Source organism: Balaenoptera borealis (assembly GCF_965194805.1).
Source record: "Balaenoptera borealis genome assembly, contig: HAP1_SCAFFOLD_1455, whole genome shotgun sequence".
NCBI classification, from domain to species: domain Eukaryota; kingdom Metazoa; phylum Chordata; class Mammalia; order Artiodactyla; family Balaenopteridae; genus Balaenoptera; species Balaenoptera borealis.
Genome location: NW_028122769.1, coordinates 43,955 through 68,179, shown reverse-complemented (window position 1 = coordinate 68,179; position 24,225 = coordinate 43,955). Strand labels below are relative to the sequence as shown.

General features: G+C 40.5%; 1 protein-coding gene across 14 annotated transcripts in view; it reads left to right on the top strand.

Moving 5' to 3' along the window:
• Positions 1 to 24,225, top strand: part of LOC309622073 (contactin-associated protein-like 3) — a 94,203-nt gene that overhangs the window by 51,642 nt on the left and 18,336 nt on the right. For 5 of the 14 annotated variants that reach the window (XR_014240461.1, XR_014240462.1, XR_014240463.1 and 2 more), the window contains exon 3: positions 54 to 247. Coding sequence is in view for 7 of the 14 variants with exons in the window: in XM_082409260.1 (XP_082265386.1) it covers positions 54 to 247 (194 nt within the window). In the remaining 7 variants the exon portion in view is untranslated. The other 9 variants (XR_014240466.1, XR_014240467.1, XM_082409266.1 and 6 more) reach the window with 5 other exon arrangements.

Here is a 24,225-nt window from a genome sequence, read left to right as displayed (position 1 = left end):
TTCAAAGATTTCTCTGTCTTTACCGGTTTTCTTCTTTTTATTCCCACAAAAAGGAGCTGGTGGCTGGTCTCCCCTTGTGTCAAATAAATACCAGTGGCTGCAGATTGACCTTGGAGAAAGAATGGAGGTCACAGCTGTGGCCACCCAGGGAGGACACGGGAGCTCCGACTGGGTGACCAGCTACCTCCTGATGTTCAGCGATGGCGGGAGGAACTGGAAGCAATATCGACGAGAGGAAAGCATCTGGGTATGTGCTTTATTGAAAAGCAGTCTGTCGGAGTATGAATTATGCCAGTTACTGCATGTTGCTGCCCATCTGTCAGATCAAGTATAGAACCAGAGCCTCCTAAGTTACTTGAAAATGTTTCCACTGAATGTAAGCCACATGTGACGTTCCAGAAGACACCGTCCATGGCTAATTTATGAAATAAGTAAAACAATTTTATAATGTAGCGAAATATTGAAAATGTCTTCCCATTCTTCCTTTAAATAGTGTGAAGTCTAAGGAATAAATAAGTCACATACGACTGATTTTATTTTTGTTTGATAACAAACACAATAGTTTATATTGCCTCAGCATTTTTAAATAAAGCAAATTCATTTTCTCTGTGCCCTCTGATAAACTGAAATTCCTGAAAGACCCTGAACACGTAAAAATAGATGTAATGGAGAGTCTCTCTGTGGAGGACTTGTTGAGGGATATGTTGAGTTCCTGCTCCAACAGGAACTTGGGCACCATGTGGCCCCTTGTAATTTATGGACAATAGATCCCTAGGATTCTTTGGAATCATAACTATTTTACATCAGTGACATAGTTCCTACTTCTGATTACATATCCATGCTTCTTTTAGAAGAATTAAATTTTGTTTGCTTAACTTTTTGAATATTAAAATTTATGTAATTTATTCTTTATTTAGCATTTCATATCTTTAAATCACAGTCTGCTCTGAATGAGAAGCTCTAAAAGTAGAGTGTTGTAAAGGTCTGCAGCAGGTTTGCAATTGGCTGATGGGGTGTGGCCTGAAGAAGATTCATCAGGTGGAGAAGAAATTACTTTTTTCTTCTTCTTAAAAATATAATTTAGATGGTTGCCAAGAGCCAGGGGAAGGGAGTAATGGACTGTAAGTGTTTTAATGGAGACAAAGTTTCAGTTTGAGAAGATGAAAAAGTTCTTGAGATGGAAGGTGGTGATGTTTGCACAAGAATGTGAATGTTAATGTCCAGAACTGTACACTTAAAAGTGGCTAAAATGCTAAACTTTTTGTTATGTATATCTTACCACAATAAAAAATACACAGTGTATCTTCCATTTAATTTAGGCTAAGAATGTTGTATAACTTAAGAAATTTTTTTTCTTAATTGTCAGAGTTAGAAGACAATTGTCAGCTAAAAAGCCGTTATGTCTTAGCACATAGCTTATCTATAAAACTAACAGGCAACACAATGATAATATTCGTTGTGTAACAAACGGCCCTCATTTGAATTTCCTTAGAACTCTGTAACTTATTATAACTTAATAGGTTGTGGTCTACTTAATTTCTTATCCCTGGAGCTTTTATTAGTTAGTCAATAAATGTTGATGCAAATTGAATCAAGAAAAACTAGTTAGTTGTCTAATACTAGATAAAACAACAAAGTGGGAAGGGCTATGTGAGTGTTTTTAGGGCTGGCTGACCTAAGGTTTCCAAACAAGTAATTGCCATGTGTATGATCCGAAGCAGGTATTAATGTTGTGCTTATTCTAAGAACACCAAGTCCAAAGCAGGGTTAAGGTCAATATTGCTTAAGTAAGTTAAAGCTTAATGAAACATCTACTTACATAGAGAACTTTTGTTCAAACTTAAATATTATTTTTCAAAATTAGTTAACTAATAGTTAATGCCTACTTATTCTTCATTGTATTAATTAAGGTTCATATTTTCGCCCCGCTCCAATCCCATTTGATTGAGCAACTCTAACAGTTCTTGTTTTTAGTTAAGCAGGTTGGAGAGGAATCATATGTAAGCATCACCCTCTGCTGATTTCTTTAAAGGTCAGGCACCCTTGGGGAAGTAGGGTCAAGAATATAGTGGCATTATTAACCCTAGATCATGCAGGTGAGGACAGAAGTGGACCCCTCAATCCTATCCATCCTATCACACAATAAACATGGGTAAAGTGGCCTGCCTTACACTCCTGCTGAGCTTGCATCCCTCCCTGTGTCCCCAGCACTTCCTGGTGCCTGGGGCCGAGCACGTTGGTAAATGTTTGCTGAATTAAAACGAATGAGTGGAATCTACGTTCTGGCAGGATGCCTTCCTTAGCTCCCTGCTCTGTGCTTCTCTGTAGCCCTTGGTCTCAACTTAGTGATCCTTGAAGCTCCAGTGGAGGTGTTTCTCCTCTCTTACATTTTGAGCTCCTTTAGGAAAAGGGCTCATCCTCACATCTTCTGCGTGCACCACCATGGGTTAAGTGAATTCATCTCCTAATCTGGGCCCAACTATACACAACTGTCATTGACAGCACTAAATCACACTAGTTGATGATTCTGACATTATACTCACAGTTTCTTTAAAAATTGGGCTGGTTTGGCTGCTTTCCAGACCTCTCACAAAATGTCAGCTGCTCTTAAAAATCAACCATACACTTTACCAGAGGTTCTACCCCTTCTTCATGTGCTTGTTTTAGATATGAACTGCTGATGTTAACTTGAGAATGAATTTAAATTTTAAAAAAAGTCCTTGAGATATTATACTCTTCATTAGTGAAAGTAATATGTTTATTCATGGTGCCATTTACTTAATTTCCGATCACTGCTTTAACACATTTTCATGGATTTAGTGACTTAATACAAGACAGAGTTATTATGTCATAGTTCTGTAGGTCTAAAGTACAGTAGACCTGGCTGGGTTCTCTGCTTAAGGCATTTTTCCTGGAGGCTCTGGGGAAGACTTGTCCTTCAAGGTGTCTGGAGATTCCCAGAACCTTCCCCAGGTTCCATGATTTGCTGGGAGGATTCACAGGACCAGTGTGTAGTCATACAGCTATGATTTAGCACAGTGAAAGGACACAGAGCAAAATGAGCAAAGGAAGAGGGTGCTTGGGGTGAAGCGCAGAGGAAATCAGGCCCAGGTTTCTACAGTCCTCTCCCAGGGAAGTCATATGGGACTAGCTTAATCCCCCAGCAGTGAGTTATAGAAACCCACATGGAATATTACCAACCAGCTGAGCTCATGTACTGGGGGCTGGTCATGTAGGCACCCTCTGCCTTGCATGTAACAAAATCCCAGACTCCCAGAAGGAAGGCAGGTACTGAGTATGAACCACAGTGTTTGAGCAAACATTAGGCACAGTAAGCCACCTTTCTCATTAGAGTCTTGGGAATGGGCCAGCCTTGCAAGCAGGCCTTTCAGAGGGCAGCAGTCAGGACTGCCCTCCTGATGCTTCTGCATACACACTCACTCACTTCCTTGTGGGTGTAGGACTGAGACACTGATCTCCTGTAGGTTGCCAGCTGGGGGCTGGTCTTTGCTCCTAGAGGTTTCCCACATCCCTTATGCTTTCTGTGTGGCCTGTTCTTGCAGCAGGGGGTCAAGTCCCTTTCATCTTTAAATCGCTCTTTGTTCTTGTTCTCCTTCTGCTGCACCTCTCTGATTTCCTCTTCTTCTAGCTGGAGAAAGTCCTCTACTTTAAGGGCTCATGTGGTTAGACTGGATCGACTTGGGTAATCCAGGACAGTCTTCCTAACCATAATCCCATCTGCAGAGTCCCTTTTGCCATGCAAAGTAACATATTCACAGTCCCTTTCTTTAGGGCCTGGACATCTTTGAGGCCTTTCTGCCCACCCCACTGTATTTATACATCTCTGATTTTTTTTTTTCTTTCTGCATTTGGTATCCTTTCCTAGCAAACACATTTCTCATTGAATCTGAAGATGTTTTCCAGAGTCATATGAAGTCATGTTGCAGGGGTATCTGAGCACCTGCTCGCAGTTGGTGTGTCACAGGTGTCCCCCCTGAGAGGCTGCTGCCCCGCCATCACTAGTGTAGCTCTCACCCACAGCAGTGTCCCCAGCTTGTGGCCTCGCTGATGTAACCTTGACCCCCAGCAAGAAAGACAGTGTATTGGCTTTCTTCTCAGGAAGCCTCCTTCTACTTTTATAAGAAAGTCCAAATCAAGCACTCCTTCTCTGGCCTTAAAAGTTTTGTGGATGTTCTCCCTGTCATAATTATTTTAAGTGACTTTTCTTGTTCTTCTGGGTCTATCTGCTGTCTGTGCTAACTCTGTCCGCTAATACATGTTAACTCTTTCCAAATTCCGAAAACTCTCAGAAAAAGGTCAATCCTAACTCCTTACTGAAAATGGACATGAGATGATAATAAGACAGAAGATCTTTACTTATGTTACTTTGGGCAAGTTGTCCATATGCTTTGCCACATGTTTGCCATGGAATATTAATTAATATGTGACATGCAAGGTATACCTCTCTAAATTCTCAAAATTATGAAATTGAGACATGGCTGGCCACCAAGTCTTTGACTAAGGGATTTGAGGACTGCAGGTCCAGTTACTGAAGGTTAGTTATCCAAATTGACTTTCTTAAAAAAAGAAATTATGTTCTTCACTGGTGATATGTTCCACTTTAATATTTTTTCTTAATGAGTGACTGCTTCCATGGCTGAACTGGATTTCTATGTGAAAATAACCAAAAAAATTAAACAAATACTCAGATCTGTGAAATACATTCCAAAAGGGTTTTATTTAAATGGAAATAAAGGCATGTGTCTTACATGACAGAAAAGGCATCACCATCTCTCACCAAGGGATGCACTACATCTCAGGACATACAAACTCTTTTGATGTGCAGAGTAAATGTCCTCACTTGAAATGTAGTGGAAGAAGTATCACTGTTTGAACAAGTTTAGAAGGGGTGCATTTCCTATACGATGTGAACAATCATGGTTTATATCGGTCATTTAGTAAACCAGGTGGCTTGACCAAGCTTGGTGCTAAACGTCCATAGGACTTAGAAGATGAGTTTGCAGCTTCAGCCCAACTAAATCAGGAAGTGGCCAGAGTCTTAGGACGCTGAGGATCATAGACCAGCAGTGCAGTGAGCAGTGCAGCAGATCGGTGGTCACTGACAGAGCTCACTAATGTTGAGTTTCTACTGTTTCCCTGAGAATATGTCAGCCAACACTTACATCAATCTACTGTGACTCTGAGATTCATTACAAGAATTTTGTGGGGCAGCCCTTGCGAACCAGGATTCTTACCTGCAAGCTAATGTGAGCTCTGAGCTCCCTGGGGGCCTCTGGACCAGGCTGGGGAGAGGTGTGGGCGCCAACCACTGTCCTGCTCTGAGTCTGGGTCTGTGAGCATCCCTGGTGGGCAGGAGAGGTCTGTGAGTGGGCAGCCTAGAGCGCTGGCAGTATTCTAGAGGGGTGTTGGGGCAGCTCCATCACCACCCTCCTGGGCACCTATTTGGTCTTCTTGGGACCCTCTAGCAAGCCTTGTCCTTCCCAGACCACCTGCCTGCCCTGACTCTGTCTCTTCTCCCTCGCCGTTCCAGTTGTTTGGGAACAATGGGCTGACTCAATGAGAGCCAGGCCAATACCCACCTCTCCTCTCGGGAGACCGTGCCTAATGGTGTCCACTGCAATGGTGTCCTCTGTTGAGGCTTATCTGGCCCAGGGACCACTGGGTCCCTATTGGCCGTGGGGACCTTTCCTCCTGCAATTCCTGGGTGTTTTTTCTTCTATTTTATCAATACTTTGTCTTCATTCTCATCTCCTTACTATTTCTCCCTCTTCTCCTCTATCCTTCTATTCTTTCCTTATGTATTTTTTTCACCTATCATTAAATACTTTTCTCCTTATTTCTCTCTTCTCTCTCCATTTTTCCCTATATCCCTCTTCTATCTGTATTGTTACAAATTCTAGAAAATCAACTTGAATCAGTCTAGGTAGTTTGGGAATCCGAGCACACGGAGAAGGGGAGGGTTTAGCTGGGTCTCTGGAATGGCTGTAACTAAGAGGCAGCCCTGCCCTGTGCCTTCTGTGGATTAGCTTCTGGCATTCATTTTCCTATATTGGTTCAAAAATCTGAGGAAATGCTCGGACTTACTTGGCTCTGGCTGAGGGGAGTCTCAGATCTCACCACCTGTGAAGAGCTGATCTGATCAGGACGGCTCCCAGGCCACCCTACACTTAGCACTGAAGCCCCTGGATTGGGGGGTGGGGCCATGTAAAGACTTGATGTCCACCCTAATTGGGGCACTTAGAAGGGAGGGATGCTGGGAGGGCCATATTATCAAATTTCCTGTTCTTTGTCTCTCTCTCTCTCTCTCTTTCACTCTCTCTCCATGACCTTTTGCTTTCTTTTCTATTTCTCTGCTTTCCTCTTCTTATACATCTTACCTTTCTACTCCTCGCCTTCCTTTTTTCTCTATGAATTAAAGGACCTAGATTGCTATGAGTCCTGCTACTCAACATGTAACCTACAGACCAGCAGCATCACCTGGGATCTTGATACAAATATGGAATCTCAGCCCCCACCCCAACCTATTGAATAGAATCTGCATTTTAACAAGATGAGCAGGGGATTCCAGTACAAGCTAGATTGTGAGAAGCACTGACTGGGATGAACCAAGTCCCATCTGTGGGGGAAATTGTTTTGCCCCTTAACTATCCTCCAGCTGCCTGGATCAGAGGAGACTGTGCCGCCTGCTCTAGGATGCAGCTTATCCCACGCACGTGTTAGCCTGAACAGGTGATGCTCTCTGTAACAGGGCCTCAGGAAGCTTGCTCCAGTGCCCTCTGACTGCAAGACACCCTCTTTCTCCCTGATAGTCACCAACCTAGGGGGGCGGAGCCCAGGTATTTTCTCATTGTTATCAGTGAATAACAATCAAGTGGTTAAAGTTAGTCCTATCTTTGAGAACTATAATATTTCCTGAATCGCTATACTCTGCATTCATTAGGAGTTTATTCTTCATATTAAAAACTCATCAGAACTCTAATTCAGAAGTTGGATCCTTTATGAATTTAAGATGGAAATTGTTATTCAAAATGCATTGAACTAAACTTAGAATTTAAGTGCATTTTTCTTCCTAGGCAGGCCCTTTGTGTGAAAAAGGCATTCTTCTAGGAAAGGACTGGCAAAATATATTTGAGAAAAATAAGAAAAGAAATTACTTGAAATAAACATAAGTTCTAGTATAAATAATTCTATTTAATAGATTTCTTTCGCCTTGAAAAAATAGGTAGCAGTAGGTCCTTAAATGAATATAAAATAGACATAGCAAATCGTTTGAACCTTTGTTCTTCTCTAGATCATTTCCAACCTAGAACACCAAGTAGACTAATTAATAAGGCTAATTAATATTGTATTGAAAGATTCACAACAATCTCACAGTGCTCTAAGAGAGCAACAAAGGTGACCCCAAATTTGCAGGGCAGGAAAAAGACACGGAAATACTGGAAGCATGGGGGTTGGGAAGGGGACTGTTTGTTATACCTGCACCACTTCATTTATTTAAGAGAAAGAACTGATGCACATATGGCAAAATATTTACCTTGTTAAAATAAATCTAGATTATCAGTACATGCATATCTGTTTTGGGGGGATGTTTGAAATATTGCATAATCAAATTACTAAAGAATATTCGATTCAGGTTTAAAAGAATTACGTTTACTTGGTATAAATAGAAAGATCATATGACTGTGTAGTTTCAGAATAAAGAGGGATAAGAACAGTGTCAAATCATAATAAGAAAAACTGGACTCAGAGATAAGGAGGGTTTGTATGTAAGGAAGCAGACACTCTGCTAAGTGTGAAGCTCTATTGGTAGAAGGAGCAGAAATTCTCTTGACAGAGATTCCTGCTAATTCAGTCATTTAAATATATGTTGGTTTATTTCAGGTCTAGGTTAATACATTTATTGCTAATGAGTTGATGACTCAACAGAGCCAAGCCCCACATCAGGTAGGAGGTTGCAAAGAAGGGTCCATCCTACCGCATCAGGTAAGAGGTTGCAAAGAAGGGTCTGCAGAGTGTGCCTTGGCTGTCTGAGGCTTGTGCCAGCTCCAGGCTTGCCGATTTCAAGTTTGGCTCTGAGACTGGGTGGTTTTGGGCAGAATAGGAGCAGCATTTCAATGATTCTGTATCGATCTCTTCCACGTACTTGGCCTTGTCAGGGACACGGCCCTCTCCTTCCTAACCATTCACCTCATTACGTCAAGCGCATTGATCCCCGAGGCAGTGACTTTGTACCATGGACAGTCTTGTTGATTGCACTTACCATTGTGGACCACAGTTGAATTTTCTGTACATGTCTCCCCCTCCTGGGCTCTGAGAGCCATTAGGTCAGGGATTAATCTCCTCAGAGGGCCAGGCCTATAACAGATTCTCAATAAGGAGTTGTTAGATTGAGTTAAGGAAAAGTTGCTGTTCTCAAACAGACCTCAACCCAGATGGTTAGTTAAGTTAAAACTTAGCCAACTGTGTGATGCTGCTTGTGTGATGGGAGGCTTTCGGTGCCAAGCCTAAGTGTAACAAGAGGCTTAACACTTCTTCCCCACAAAGTTGTACAAGGACGATGCCCTACTGAACCTGAGAGAGAGGTGGTTCCATTTGCCCTTCATTGCAGGTCTCAGTGACAATAGAGATAAAAGCTGGATTTGGTCTGTCGAAAACTCTCAGAGCAGCTGAAAAGGTTGAGGCAGAGAAGTGAATGAGACACCTGAGCTGCTACCACAAAGTAGCCGATGGGTCCCCGGAAACCCAGGATCCAGTAACAACTGCCTCTTGCCAGGGCCAGCTGCATTCGGTGGGTGTGGAGCGTCCTTCCTTCCATTTGTCGATTACAATCCTTCCCAACTTGAAAACCTTCACTCAAATCCCTTTTACTCTGTACTAAAATTGTGTAGACACGCCCTTCTTTTTCTACTCCTAGGATTTTTCATTTTTATTTCTCAAGTATTACTTTTCTTTTGCCATATTTATTCACCTCGTGCTTATTTCACATCAATTCTGGCATCAGGGACTACAGCTTGTTTATCCCGATATCCTTTGTACCTACTTTATTGCTTTGCAAAAGTAACGATTTTGCTCATTTGAATTGCCAGGTGTTATCAGGTTGGGAGGGAGGGGTGTGGTGGTGAGTAGAATTTTAAATATGCAGCAGGATAAATAGCAACTCTTGAGACATCTTACAAATTACAGTTTTACTTTTCCTGGAATGAAGTAGTTCCAGAAGTGGTGTTATTAGAGATATATGGAAATTAGGATATATTTTATGAAAAAGGTAAATCTTAAACAGTAATATGAACAGAGTATGGCAGAGTTGTGGGGGAAATAGCTTTAGAAGTAGACTTTTTTATTCATTTGGGAGATGGCAAAAGTATTGTTTTTGATCAAGAAAAGTAAATGATGGAAAAAGTGAATTTTTACCAAAAAAGGTGCTCCGGCAGCAGACTCATTGAAAGGAAGTGCTGCAGAGCCAAGTTTTGGGAAGGTGGAAGGCAGGACAGCCTAGGGAGCATCTCACCAGGGTTTTATGGAAATTCTTCCTCGTGACTGCAGTTCTGGCAGCTTAGCCTCATAGGATGTTGTACTAATAGTGGGTCTCATAGGGAACGACAGTCAAAGTCTACAAATTCTACAATTTGCACACATAATGTAAATGTACAGAAGGCACAGATATGGTATGTACTTCAGGCTATTCATGGGTGATTTCCTGGGTCTGTTGTTTTGACATAAAAGACTCAAGTGGTTTGGTACCAAACTAATTGGGATCTTGCGAAAATGGCCCCCAGCAGAGGTGGAGTGTTTGGAGCACTGCTGTGTTCACAGCCCTTGATAACTCCTGTGGTTTCTGCACTCTGCAGTCCTATGCCACTTAACACTTAGAACAATTTTCTGCCTTTGATGCAGACCACATTTTATATATTTGTATAGACAAAAGCAATGATGAAAGTTTAAAATTTTGCAAAACAGGAAGACAGGCTTTGAGTACTTTTTTTAATATTAATATCACAGTCTCAAAACTCTGAGATGTTGAGAATTTCTGATCAGCAAACCTCAAACTTTCAGAGTGGCTAAGATTAGGGCAGCAGTTGAGAAGCTGGATGCTGTTCAAGCATGTTTAAGGGTCTCAGACAGAGAGAAATATTGGTTTAGACCAGGGGCCAGCCAACTTTCTCTATAAAGGGACAGATAATAAATAGTTTTGGTTTTGTAGACCATGCAGTCTCTGTTGTGACTGCTCAACTCTGCTGTCGTGTGAAAGTAGCCAGAAGCAATATGTAAATGAACGAGTGTGGCAGTGTTCCAATAAAACTTTATTTAAAAAGCCACACAGCCAGCTGGTTCCGGGTTTAGGTTGCCTACCCCTGGTCTAGTCCACTTTGTATCTATTTAAGGTATGATGTATGGATTCAGTATGAAGAAATGAAAATTACAACATCAGTGTGACACAATGTAACCTCTCCCACTTGAACTCCACAAAACCTTTGCTAATACTCTCGCTTAGGACAGTCCTTTTCAAACTGTGTCCTAGAAAAACTTTCTTTTCATTTTAAATGTATGCATGTAATTTGATGTCTTTCAGAATAAGATATAGATAGTATACATCTGATCTATGATATTATTACATAGCATTTAGCATAAAACTAAGGTTAAAAAGAGAATCAATTTAAAGAAAACTATTAAACCAATAAGAAGTGTTATACTGAGTACTTAGTGAGTGCCTGACACTGCTTCATGCGCTTTATACATATTTATTAAACACATCCTCACAACAGCCCTCTTATGCCCAGTTTACAGAAAAGGACACTGAGGCATGAAAAGTTCAAGTTCACTATCCTCAAATCACAGAACTAGTTAGTGATGTAACAAGGATTTGAACCCTAGCTGTCTGGCTGCAGGGCCCACACTCAAACCACCTTAGCACAGTACAGAGGATTCATGTTGGAGGTGAATAAAGTGATGGTACAGGATGGGGATCCTCTTCCTCAGGGCATGGGAAGCAAGCACTCTCAGACAGTACTGGTAGGAGCATAAAATGGCATAAGCTGGGGATATGCCCAAAGCATATACCCAAAGCGGGATCTTGAAGAGATGTTTGTACACCCATGTTCATCACAGCATTATGCACGTCCTTGGAGGACAATTTCTATAAACTTAAGTGCTCAAAAGCACCACCCGCTATTTAGAGCGCTGAAGATGACAGCCCAAAAGGAGTAATGCTTTTACGTCCTGTCAATATAGCGTCTACACCAAGTAACAATTCCACTTCTAGGAGTTAGTCCCACAGGAACACTCAGAGGTGCACAGAAAGTGCCTGTAAGAAAACTAAGTGCATTGTTTACAGTCAAGATCCAGTTTTCTGTCAATAGGGGAACACAAAGAAATTACGAGACTCCATTTTATGGAATAATATAGTATTATATGGAATTCATTCCTTTGAAAACAATGAGGTTATTTAATTAATCTGTTTATTTATTTGAGGTAACGCTGGTTTAAAACATTATATAAGTTTCATGTGTACAAGATTATCAAATGCATTTATTCATAATGAGATTTAAGAAACATTTTTTTTTTACAGCTAGGAAAAGGGATGTATTTATTGTGCTTCCATTAGAAATTTCCAAGATGAACATATACGTATATGTGCATGTAAATATATATAGACTATTTCTGGAAGCATACAAGATAAATTATTAATAGTATTTCTCATTCTGGGTAAAGATATGCCATGAGTACGCGATGAATGGTATTTTTAAACTACATGCGTATATTGCTGTTCAATTCAATACCAGGTTTTGAAAGGATTAGAGGAAAAAAAGCAAAGGCAATACAAAATAGTTTTTTAATTGTGGTAAAAAAAACATAACATTAAATTTACCATCCTTACCATTTTTAAGTGTACGGTTCAGTGGTGTTAAGTATATTCACGTTGTTGTGGAATAGATCTCTAGATCTTTCTCATCTTGTAAAGCAAACTTAAACCCACTAAACACAAATTTCCCTCCCCATCCCCTCAGCCCTTGGCAACCATCTCTCTACTATCTGTTTCAATGATTTTGACTACCTTAGATACTTCATATTAGTGAAATCATACAGTATTTGTCCTTTCGTGATGGTTTATTTCAAGTAGCATAATGTCCTTGAGTATCCATATTATAGCACAGGACAGAATTTCCTTCTTTTTAGGGCTGCATAATATTCTATTGTATGTATATCCCAGATTTTGTTTATCAGTTGCTATGGTCTGAATGTTTGTATCCCACCAGAATTCATACGTTGAAATCCTAACCCTTTAAGGTGATAGTATTAGTAGGTAGGGGGTTTGGGGAAGTGACTAAGTCTTCCACTAAGAAAGGGCTTAGTGACCCATAAAGAGGCTCCAGAGAGATCCCTACCGGATTCCAACATGAGAGAATGCAACAAAAGTCTGAGACCCAGGGCTTCCCTGGTGGCGCAGTGGATGAGAGTCTGCCTGCCAATGCAGGAGACACAGGTTCGAGCCCTGGTCGGGGAAGATCCCACATGCCGCGGAGCGACTAGGTCCGTGAGCCACAATTGCTGAGCCTGCGTGTCTGGAGCCTGTGCTCCGCAACAAGAGAGGCCGCGATAGTGAGAGGCCCGCGCACCGTGATGAAGAGTGGCCCCAATTGCCGCAACTAGAGAAAGCCCTCGCACAGAAACGAAGACCCAACACAGCCATAAATAAATAAATAAATAAAAAAAAAAAAAAAAAAAAAAAAAGTCTGAGACCCAGAAGAGGGCCCTCACCCAAACTTACTGGCACCCTGACCTCAGACTGTCAGCCTCTAGAACTGTGAGCAATAAATTTCTATTGTTTGTAAACCACCCAGTCTGTGGTATTTTGTTATATCAACTTGAATGGACTAAGAGATCTATTCGTCCATCTACGGGCAATTGGGTTGTTTGCACCTGTTGGCTATTGCGAATAATGCTGTGATAAACATGGGTATACAAATATCCCTTCAAGATCCAGATTTCAGTTGTTTTGGACATATACCCGGCAGAGGAATTGCTGGAGCTTATTATGCTAATTCTATTTTTACTTTTTTTGAGGAACCTTCATATTGTTTTTTATAGTGGCTGTCCCATTTTGCATTTCCACAAGGGTTCCAATTTCTCTGCATCCTCCCCTAAATAGTGTTTTTATTTGGTTCCCTTACCCACTGAAATAGCCTCAAGATATGTGGGGAGATGCAATCCACATGGACCCTGAGTGCTTGTGTGCTCTTTCTAGATAGGCTAAGAGTGAAGGCTCTAGCTGCATTTTATCCAGGCCATTCTCAGGGTGTGCTAGAGAAACAGCAGTCCTGAGAGATGAGAGGCCAGCCTCCCCCAGGCAAGGAGCAGGTCTGCATCTTCTCATTACAAGAGCAGTGAATCCCCCGAGCGTGGTGCTTGATCCTCCAAGGCAGCCCACTGCCTGCAGCATCATCCGTCCTGGACCCTTTGCATTACCTGTAGCACATAGGGAGGTTCATGGGAAACCGAGGCAGTATTCACTAAGCCGTGCCTCTGCCACGTGAACAGCTTCCAAAATGGTGCCATTTCTCAGATGTCTTTCTGGATGACCATGAACTATACGACGCTCAGTCTCTCTGTGCTGGTGTTTGGAATGCTTTCAGTTATCGTCTTTTCTCTTTCATGGTGCTTTTGTGCTGATCTTGTTTCCCAGATTATACACTCGACCTAAATTATGTCAAATATAAGATCTGTGTACTAACTGTTAGAAGTCAAACCATTTATATGGCCTTTTTATTAAACATAAAAAATATAAAAATATGCTCATTACTTACTTGAGATTTTCAGCTCACATTGGGATTTAGACTTAAGTTTCCTTCATGTAAGTAGATTCTAAGTCATTTCCACAGTGAATATATTCCTAATACAGGCTTTTAGATGATATAGATAAGAGTAAGTACTATTTCAACTTAAGAAAAACCTTGTTGGGTGACTTTCTTCTTTTTTAAAAATTAATTTTATTGAAATAGAGTTGATTTACAATGTGTTCATTTCTGCCATGCAGCAAAGTGATTCAGTTATGTATATATACACATTCTTTTTCATATTCTTTTCCATTATGTTTTATCACAGGATATTGAATATAGTTCCCTGTGCTATACAGTAGGACCTTGTTGTCTATCCATTCTATATATAACAGTTTGCATCTGCTAATCCCAAACTCCCAATCCATCTCTCCCCCAGCCCTCCTCACTCTTGGCAACTTCAAGTCTGTTCTCTATGTCTGTGAGTCTGTTTCTGTTTCCTAGATAAATTCATTTGTGTTGTATTTTAGATTCCACATAGAAGTGATAGCATCTGATATTTCTTTTTCTCTGTCTGACTTACTTCACTTAATATGATAATCTCTAGGTCCATCTGTGTTGCTGCAAATGGCATTATTTCATGCTTTTTATGGCTGAGTAGTATTCCATTGCATATGTGTACCACGTCTTCTTTATCCATTCATCTGTCGATAGAGATTTAGGTTGTTTCCATGTCTTGACTATTGTAAATAGTGCTGTAATGAACATTGGGGTGCATGTATCTTTTCTAATTATAGTTTTCTCTTGATATATGCCCAGGAGGGGGATTGCAGGATCATATGGCAACTCTATTTTTAGTTTTTTGAGGAACCTCCATACTGTTTTCCAGAGTGGCTGCACCAGTTTACATTCCCAGCAACAGTGTAGGAGGGTTCCCTTTTCTCCATACCCTCTCCAGAATTTGTTATTTGTAGACTTTTTAATGATGGCCATTCTGACTGGTGTGAGGTGGTACCTCATTGTAGTTTTGATTTGCATTTCTCTAACAATTAGCAGTGTTGAACATCTTTTCATGTGCATGTTGGCCATTTGTTTGTCTTCTTTGGAGACATGTCTATTTAGGTTTTCTGCCCATTTTTCAATTGGGTTTTGTTGTTGTTGTTGTTATTGAGTTGTATGAGCTATTTGTATATTTTGGAAATCAAGCCCTTGTTGGTTGCATCATTTGCAAATATTTTCTCCCAGTCCGTATGTTGTCTTTTCATTTTGTTTATAGTTTCCTTTATTGTACAAAAGCTTGTATGTTTGATTAGGTCCCATTTGTTTATTTTTGCTTTTATTTCTATTGCCTTGGGACACTGACCTAAGAAAACATTGGTACTATTTACTTCAGAGATTGTTTTGCCTATGTTCTCTTCTAAGAGTTTTATGGTGAGGTGGCTTTCTTCTGGCATATATAAGGGTAAGCTAGGGCTTCCCTGGTGGCGCAGTGGTTGAGAATCTGCCTGCCAATGCAGGGGACACGGGTTCGAGCCCTGGTCTGGGAGGATCCCACATGCTGCGGAGCAACTGGGCCCGTGAGCCACAACTACTGAGCCTGTGCGTCTGGAGCCTGTGCTCCGCGATGGTGAGAGGCCCACGCACCGCGATGAAGAATGGCCCCAGCTCACCGCAACTGGAGAGAGCCCTCGCACAGAAACGAAGACCCAACACAGCCAAAAATAAATAAATAAATTTATAAAAAAAAAAAAAAGGATAAAATCAATCAGTTCAATTTAAAAAAAATAAAATAAAAAAAAATAAAAGGATAAGCTGTCTCTGAGATTATATTACATTGGTTTGGATGCATGGACAGGAGTGCATCTGTCTGCCATGCACCCTAAATACCTATAGGGTGAGCTCCGGACCTGAAGCACATGACTCATCTTCCAGTCATTTTCCCAATTACCCTGTGGTATGCTTGAAAACCTCTGCTTATTTTATTGGCATACTCTACCTTTCACTTTGTCCTTGAGGAGGGATCAGTTAAGAGCTAAGGAAGAGCAGTTTTGAAGAAGAGTCGAAGGTCAGGGCATTTTTCTAGAAGGAGCTGTGCATAAGAAAGAAGGGCAGGTAGTGGAAATACCAGAACTTAACCTCACACTACAGCTATGGCCAAGGGAGAGAAGTTCAAAATAAATAATATTTGATGTGCATTAGACAAATGAAGTTTATTTGGATTTGAACTCCTGCCTTCTCTTTTGTGTTTTTTAATGTTCTTAATCATTCAACCTGAATGGCTTATCTTCCTCTCAGAGCTTTGAACATTTTAATGATTCAGTATCCTTCTTTTTGAGAAGAGAGAGAAGAGAAAAATCACTTGAGCAGTGGAAAGAGATCGCTGGGGAGCTCTTGTGTATGCTGCAGCAAATGCTTTATTAGCTAAAGTTCCCACTGATGGAAAATTCAGACATAGGAAAAGCTCCTACATATTGGAAGAAAATTTGAGAGTTTCCAAAAAATATCGTCAGAATGGAATGCAAAATTACTGTGGCAACACTCTTTCATCCATATGTACCCAAGTAATAATAAGTGAAATGGTCAGTGAATTACATCGCCAATAAGTTTTCTATCCTTAGATGAAATAAATAATAAATACATGAGTCACTTATTAAAGGAACCTGACTGTGATATCTAGGGTCTTTTGAAAACCCTCCCCTGTCAAACAGTACAGGGCACCTTTAAACTGAAAGGAATTAAATCTCTCCCTGTATGAGTTTCCTAGGGCTGCTGTAACAAAGTACTGGAAATTGAGGGGCTTAAAACAACAGAAATTTATTCTCTCATAATTCTGGAGGCTGGAAGTCCAAAATCAGTGTCTTGGCAGGGCATGGGCAGGGCAAGGGTCTCGGGAGAATCTCTTCCAGGTCATTCTCTTAGTTTATGATGTTGTCAGTAATTCTTGGAGTTCTTTGGCTTGTAGATCATCACTCCAATCTCTGCCTCCACTGTCATGGGGTGTTCTCCCTCTGTGTCTTTATTTCATCTTCCCTCTGTGCATGTCTCTTCTCTTCTTGTAAGGACCCAGGTCATATTGGATTAGGGTCCACTGTCATGACCTCATCTTAACTTGATGACTTCTGCAAAGACCAGATTTCCAAATAAGTTCACATTCACAGGTTCCGGAGTAAGAACTCCAGTATATCTCAACGTGAACATGACAGTGGCCTGGAAGGACAGAGGTGGCTATAGTCAAACGATGCTTATCGTAAAGGAAAAGAGGCACTTTCTCATTTTGTTTGTTGTGCCCACTTTTTGTAAGGGAAGAAGAAGATTAATCTGGAATTGATGAGAAATTGATAAGAAATGCTCTGGACACCATGGCAAATGGAATGTGAGAAAATGAGCAGACAACACCCCTGAGTACTACAAGGAGTGGCATCTAGAAAGGGAGGCTGGGGTTTGTGTCAAGGTGAAGAACCGTGGTTGGTGTCTGACATTTACTGAGTGTTTATTGTGAGCCAGGCATGGTGTTAAGCATTTCAGGTGCATCATATCATTTAATCTTTCTCCATGAGTGTCTTCATTTTACAGACGAAGAAACTGAGGCTCCGAGTTACACAATGGTCAATTTCTGTGTTACTCTGGAATATTCTAAGGTATGATTGAAGTAGCCCTTTATTTTCCTGTTTATTATTATGATTAATTACGTGCAGTGAGATAGATTCCCAGAGCACACAGAAGAAAGAGAGGATGAGAGGGAGGAAGACTTTACAACGCAATCGTGTTCTTGGTGGGGCAGAGGCAAGTCTGGGTCACCTTAGGGCTGGGTTTAGGAGGTGAGGGTGCACCCAAGGGCAGTGGTCAGAAAAGACCTGGAGAACTGCTGACCTCAGGATCCTGAATGGACACCTATGTGCTGTGGTTTTGCTGTTGTCCCAGCCCAGGCTGTGGCTCTGTTCTTAGGGATCTGCCATCTTTGCTCAAGGTTCCACATAGAAACAAAGATGCTGGATTGTTTGGTGCCTTTGTGAATTCTGTCTCCCTACTGGGAGTGAGATGTAGAATAGACACAGATGTTCCTGCCAGGTTTGGAAGCCAGCGATGAGGAGTTCAGCGTTGGACAAAACGCATTCCCTGCTTCATAAAGGGGTGTGGACTTGCTCAGCTCAGGACCTGGGGTGTCTTGGTTCAGGGAAATGAGAGACAGAGCAGTTCCAGTCCAGGCTTTGCTTTTCTGCCCTCTTATCTGGACACAACCTCTCTGAGCATCAGTTTTTCCTGAGTCTTTGTCCTTTACTGGTCCTTTCCTCAGTCATAGGAAGCCCTCAAGATGCATCAAGATGTATATTATTCCCTAAATCAATCTGAACCCAATGCTTGGTCCTGAAGAACTACCTTAGGCCAAGAATCAACCAGGGAAGGGGAGGAAGGATGAAAGGAGGATGCAGGGGAGAGGTGCACAGGTAAGGGTCCTAGCTCAGCTGTCACCTGCAGAACAGAAGCAAGTGGCCTTGATTGTTCACACCTCACTTTACCTGCCTCCAGGTTGGAGCCTGAAGAGCTTGACTGGATTCACTTCTCTCTATTAGAAAGTTGTTAGGTCATTTTCAAATTTCATTTTAATGTATTTTCTCATTTACACTTACTTTGGTTTTGCTTTCTGCTTTTTTCTCCTGATTTTGGCTTTATTACTTTCAAGTAACACTTTTCTTTCAATCACCATTTTCTTCTTCTTAATGCCAGTTTACGTTGTTTGCTAAGGGCTGCTTTTGTTACCTTCACTCCTGTTTTGTCTATTTGACAGCCCCCTGAGATGATCTATTTACCGCACTGTGTTCCCCAAGAAACAGTGGGGAAGTTGCCTAACAGACAATCTCCTGGGAGACTTTCCGCTACCCGTTTTCAGTGGGAAGCAGTTTCAGTCAGAACTGGCTCGCTCATCATAGCTGGGTAATATAAGCATCCGAATCACAGGGGGTGGGAGCACGTGGCCTCTCGGCGTTTATCTTGATTGAATCATGGGTGTGTAACTTTCCGTCGTTCAGCTGTTGATTTGTATTAATGATTCAGAGTTCATTACCTTAAATTAAAAAGGTGTTCCTGCTGGCAAGAGCTAGATAAGATTGTGGGCAATTTGAGACTCTCACTGTGTGAAGTTGATGATGACTATATTCCCTGGTAAGAACTGAGAAATTCTATCCTGTCCTGCCACCGCGTGACACCAAACAAGGTACAGTCGCAATGGGCTTTGTGTCACTGACATGAAATTGAGGGTGGGCGTGGTGGCACCCACCCAGAGTGCCCAGGAAATCTTCAGCAGTGGCTGGGACGAGTAGAGTTTCCCATTACCACAGGGAGTTCATAGGCAGGAAACTTTCTGTTTCTCATTGTATCAGACTGGGTCTCATTGCTAACATTTCACCTAAATGAAAATGCACTTTTACTTTGTTTAAATTTTTCTTGTGGTAAAATATACATAACATATAATTTACCCTTTGAAGTATTTTAAGTGGCATTAAGTACACTCACATTGTTGTGTCACTATCACCCCACTATTCATCTTCAGAATTTTTTTGAGAGGTAAAACAACTAATATTTACTGTGTATATTTTGTATACAATTGTTAAAGGTTACACTCCATTTTCAGTGATTACAAAATATTGGCTCTACGTGTCGTACAATGCGTCCTTGCAGCCTCTCTTACACCCAATAGCTTGTACCTCCCACTCCCCACCCTTTTTTTGCCCCCCTCCCCCCGGTAACCACTAGTTTGTTCTCTGTATCTGTGAGTCTGCTTCTTTTTTGTTATATTCACTAGTTTGTTATAGGTTTTAGATTCCACGTGTAAGTAATATCATACAGTGTTTGTCTTTCTCTGTCTGACTCCTTTCATTCAGCACAATGCCCTCCAAGTGCATCCATCAGAACTTCTTTCATCGTCCCAAACTGAAACTTGCTACCCATTAAAAACTAACTCCCCATTTCCTTTCTTTCTCCAGGCGCTGGCAATCACCATTTTACTGGCTTTATAAATTTGAATAGATACCTCATATAAGTGGAATCATATAATTTTTGTTGTTTTGTAACTAGCTTATTTCACTTAATGTTTTCAAGGGTCATCCATTCTGTGGCATGTGTCAGAATTTCCTTCATTTTAAGGCTGAATAATATTCCACTGTATGTATATCCCAGATTTTTTTAATCCATTCATCTGTTGGTAGATATTTGGATTGTTTCCACCTTTTGGCTATGGTGGATAATGTTGCTGTGAACATGAGTGTACAGATATCTCCTTGAGACCCTTCTTTCAACTTTTTTGGATATATACCCAGAAGTGAAATGGCTGGATCATATGGTAATTCTATTTTTAATTTTTTGAAGAACTGCCATAACGGTCTTGCAAGTGTCTGCACTGTTTTACACTCCTACCAGCAGTGCACGAAGTTTCCTATATATCCTTGCCGACACATCTTATTTTCCATTAAAAAAAAAAATAGCCAATCTAAAGGGAGTGAAGTAGTATCTTACTATGGTTTTGATTTGTATTTCCCTAACAAACATCTTTTTCTATGCTTATTGGGCATTTGTGTATCTTCTTTAGATAAATGTTTATTGCAGTACTTTGTGCATTTTAAAATCAGATTGATTTTTTTGTTGTTGAGATGTACAAGGTTCTTTATATATTCTGGATATGAACCCCTTATCATATATATGATTTGCAAATATTTTCTGTTGTGCCATTGGTTGCCTTTTTCACTCTGTTGATAATGTTCTTTGATGTATCCAAGTTTTAAATTCTGTTGTTATGTTTTGATATTTCTTCTTTTTCAATGTAAGCATTTATAGCTATATGTTATATTGTTATCTATTTTGGCTTATGTTGTCTGTACTTTTGGTTTCATATCCAAGAAATCATTGCCAAATCCAATGTGATGAAATTTTTATACTATGTTTTCTTCTAAGTGTTTTATAGTTTTAGGTCTTATGTTTAGGACTTTGATCCATTTCAAGTTAATTTTTGTATATGGTGTAAGGTAAGGGTCCAATTTTATTCCTTTACATGTGAATATCCAATTTTCCCAGCACCAATTGTTGAAAAGACTGTCCTTTCTGAATACATGGTACCCTTGTTGAAAATGATTTGTAGATCACTTTGTGAAACATTGACATCTTAAAAATATTAAGTTTTCTAATCCATGAACACAGAATGGTTTTCCATTTATTTGTGTCCTTAATTTCTTTTAGCAATGTTTTGTAGTTTTCAGAGTACAAGTCTTTTGCCTCCTTGACTAAGCTTATTCCAAAGTATTTTATTCTTTTTGATAATGTTGTAAATGGAATTGCTTTCTTCATTTTATTTTTGGATTGTTCCTTACTAGTGTATTGAATTGCAACTGATTTTTGGGTATTGATTTTGTATCCCGAAACATTGTTCCCTGATTAGTTCTAACAATTTTGGGGGGGGGGTGGTGGATCTTTAGGGTTTTCTACCTATAAAATCATGTTGTCTGCAGAGATAATTTTACTTCTTACTTTACAATTTGGATGTCTTTCATGCCTAATTTCTCTGGCTAGGACTTCCAGTATTATGTTGAACAGAAGTGACAAAATCTAGCATCCTTGTCTTGTTCCTGATCTTAGAGGAAAAGCTTTCAACCTTCACCAAAAATTATCATGTTCAGTGTGGGTTTTTCATATATGGCTTTTTATTATGTGGAGGTAGTTTCTTCTATTCTTAGTCTCTTGAGTGCTTTTATCATGTAAGTGTGCTGACTTTTGTCAAGTGCTCTTTCTGTATCAGTTGAGATGATCCTGTGCTTTTCCCCTTCATTTCATTAATACTGTATATGACATTGCTGGTTTTCTATATATTGAACCACCCTTGCATTCCAGAAATAAATCCCACTTGGTCATGGTGCATAATCCTTTTAATATGCTGCTAAATTTGATTTACCAGTATTTTGTTGAGGACTTTTGCATCATTCTTTATAAGGCATGTTGGTTACAGTTGTCTTTTCTTGTAGTGTCTATGTGGCTTTGGTATCAGAGAAATGCTGGCCTCAGAATGAGTTAGAGAGTGTTCCTTCTCCTTTAAGTTTTGTAAGAGTTTGAGAGGATTGGTGTTGGTTCTTCTTAGTTCTTCTAAATATTTGGTAGAATTCATTCATGAAGTCATCTGGTCCAAGGCTTTTCTTTGCCAGGAAACTTTTGGTTACCAATTAAATCTCCTTACTAGGTCTATTCAAATTTTCTGTTTCTTTTTGATTTAGTTTTGGTAAGTTATGTGTTTCTAGGAATTCATCCATTTCACCTAGATTATCCAGTTTTTTAGTGTACAGTTCATAGTAATCTCTTATAATCCTTTTATTTCTGTTAAATATGTAGCAATGTCTTTGTCTTTATTTCTGATTTCAATTATTTGAGTCGTCTTTTTTTTATTTTCCTTAGTCAATCTAGCTAAAGATTTGTCAATTTTGTTGATTTTCAGAGAACCGACTCTTGGTTTCATGGATTTTTTCTATTGTTTTTCTAGTCTCTCTTTGTTTATCTCTGCTCTAATCTTTATTATTTCCTTCCTTCTTTGAGCTTTCAATTTAATTTGTTCTTCTTTTTCTAGTCCCTTAAGGTGTAAGGTTAGGTGGCTGATTGTGATATGTTTCTTCTGTTTCGATGTAAGCTTTTACATTATATTTTCCTCTAAGTACTGCTTTCCCTGCATCCCATGAGTTTTGGTAAGCTGTGCTTTCATTTTCATTTTCATTTCATTGTTTTCTTGATTTCCTTTAGTTCTTTGTTGGTGTATTCCTTTAACGTTTTGAGCATACATAAGATAGTTGTTCTAAAATCTTTTTCCAGTAAGTCCAAAACCTGTTTCTTGAGGTATGGTGTCTGGATATTTATTTTGTTCCTTTGAATGAGCCTAGTTTTACTGTTTCTTTGTCTGCCTGGTGATCTTTTGTTGAAAACTGGGCATTTTAAAAAACAGCCACCTGTCCCAGTCTTCTTATACTTGCTCTACACAGGGGAAGACCTTTGTAATCAGCCTAATGTGATGTCTTAGGGTCTTTTCAGACCTGTGTTGTCTCTGGACCAGTGCGTGTGTTTTTTTTCCCCCAGTTCTCCTATTTATACATCTGCTTTTAAATGTCTTTTCTAAGAGTCTCACTCTTGCTTACTCTTGGGGCCTTAGCTGTCCTATTGTACTCCTCAATCAGTAATCTCTTGTCCTTGGTGTCTGTGGGTCTATAGTTACCTTTGCAACCGTTTTTACAAATCATACCCGCTGCTTCCCATGGCTCCCTTATTCTGAGATCTGAGCCATTTTTGTTTGTCTGAACTCTGAGTTAGGTGTCAAAAGACCAGTCCTTAGGCAGCCCACAGACAGGTTAGAACATTGCAGATCAGTCTGCTCTCTCTCAGGTTTGCAAAAGGGGGCTGGGGATCTGGCTGCCACTTTCCTCAAGCTGCACTAAAAAGTGACTAAAAAATGCCACAGGTTTCCTACCCTTTTAAATGTGACATTTTTTGATGGTGCGTTCGCTTGGTTGTTGTAGATCTTTGACTCATTTCTATAGTTTCTATAATGCCTTTTTAGTCTGTTTCTGGTTATGTACTTCAATCAAAACAGGAACATATTCTCGTCACTGCTGGAAGAAAAGAGTCTTTACTCTGCCAACCTGTCATGTGTGATGGATCAAAGGGCCCTTAGGACTGCACGTGGACACTGTCACTTTTTACAGAGAACCAATTGACCTTGTATAACTGGAGATGCTTCCCCTCAAACACAGCTCTGCTCCCTCTGCTGAGGGTGGTGTCAGTCTCTCCCAATGCTGCTGGAAATGGAACACTGCATGCCTGGACACCCCACAAAACTAAAGGGTACTGACGTGCTCCCAGGCCAATACTTGTTCAGGAAGTGAGAGAAGTACTGTAGATATAAAAACATGCCAGTTTCTAAGGCAGCCTTCACTCCACATAGGAAGTACATGGCCAGGATTTGATTTGATAAAAAATTAGTATCACAGTTAGAAACCAGACCTGACCCTGAGCTCCCTTAATGACTTCATCTAATGTCTCCCTGTTGACCCACCCAGGCCTTATCTTATCCTGTGTCTGGCTATCATTGGCTCTGCCGGTCCCCTAAGCCCTTCACTGCCCCAGGATCTCCTCTCTCTAGATGCATTTCAGGTGACCTACACTTACCAATTTCTATCAGATGTTTCCTGAGGGCCATCTGGATGTGATCCTAACAACCCGGGCTGAGTGATGCCACTTTGTGGATTCACTAAATGACACATTTCTGTGGGTCACGTCCTCCCAGCCCAGCGGCCCTAACAAGCACCAGCACAGAAGCTGCTGGCAAACGCTGGGAGGAGCCCTTAGTACTGCAGGGAGCTGCCGGGGGCAGCCTCTCAGGGCCCCACACCCAGGGCTCATCCCAGGAGACACT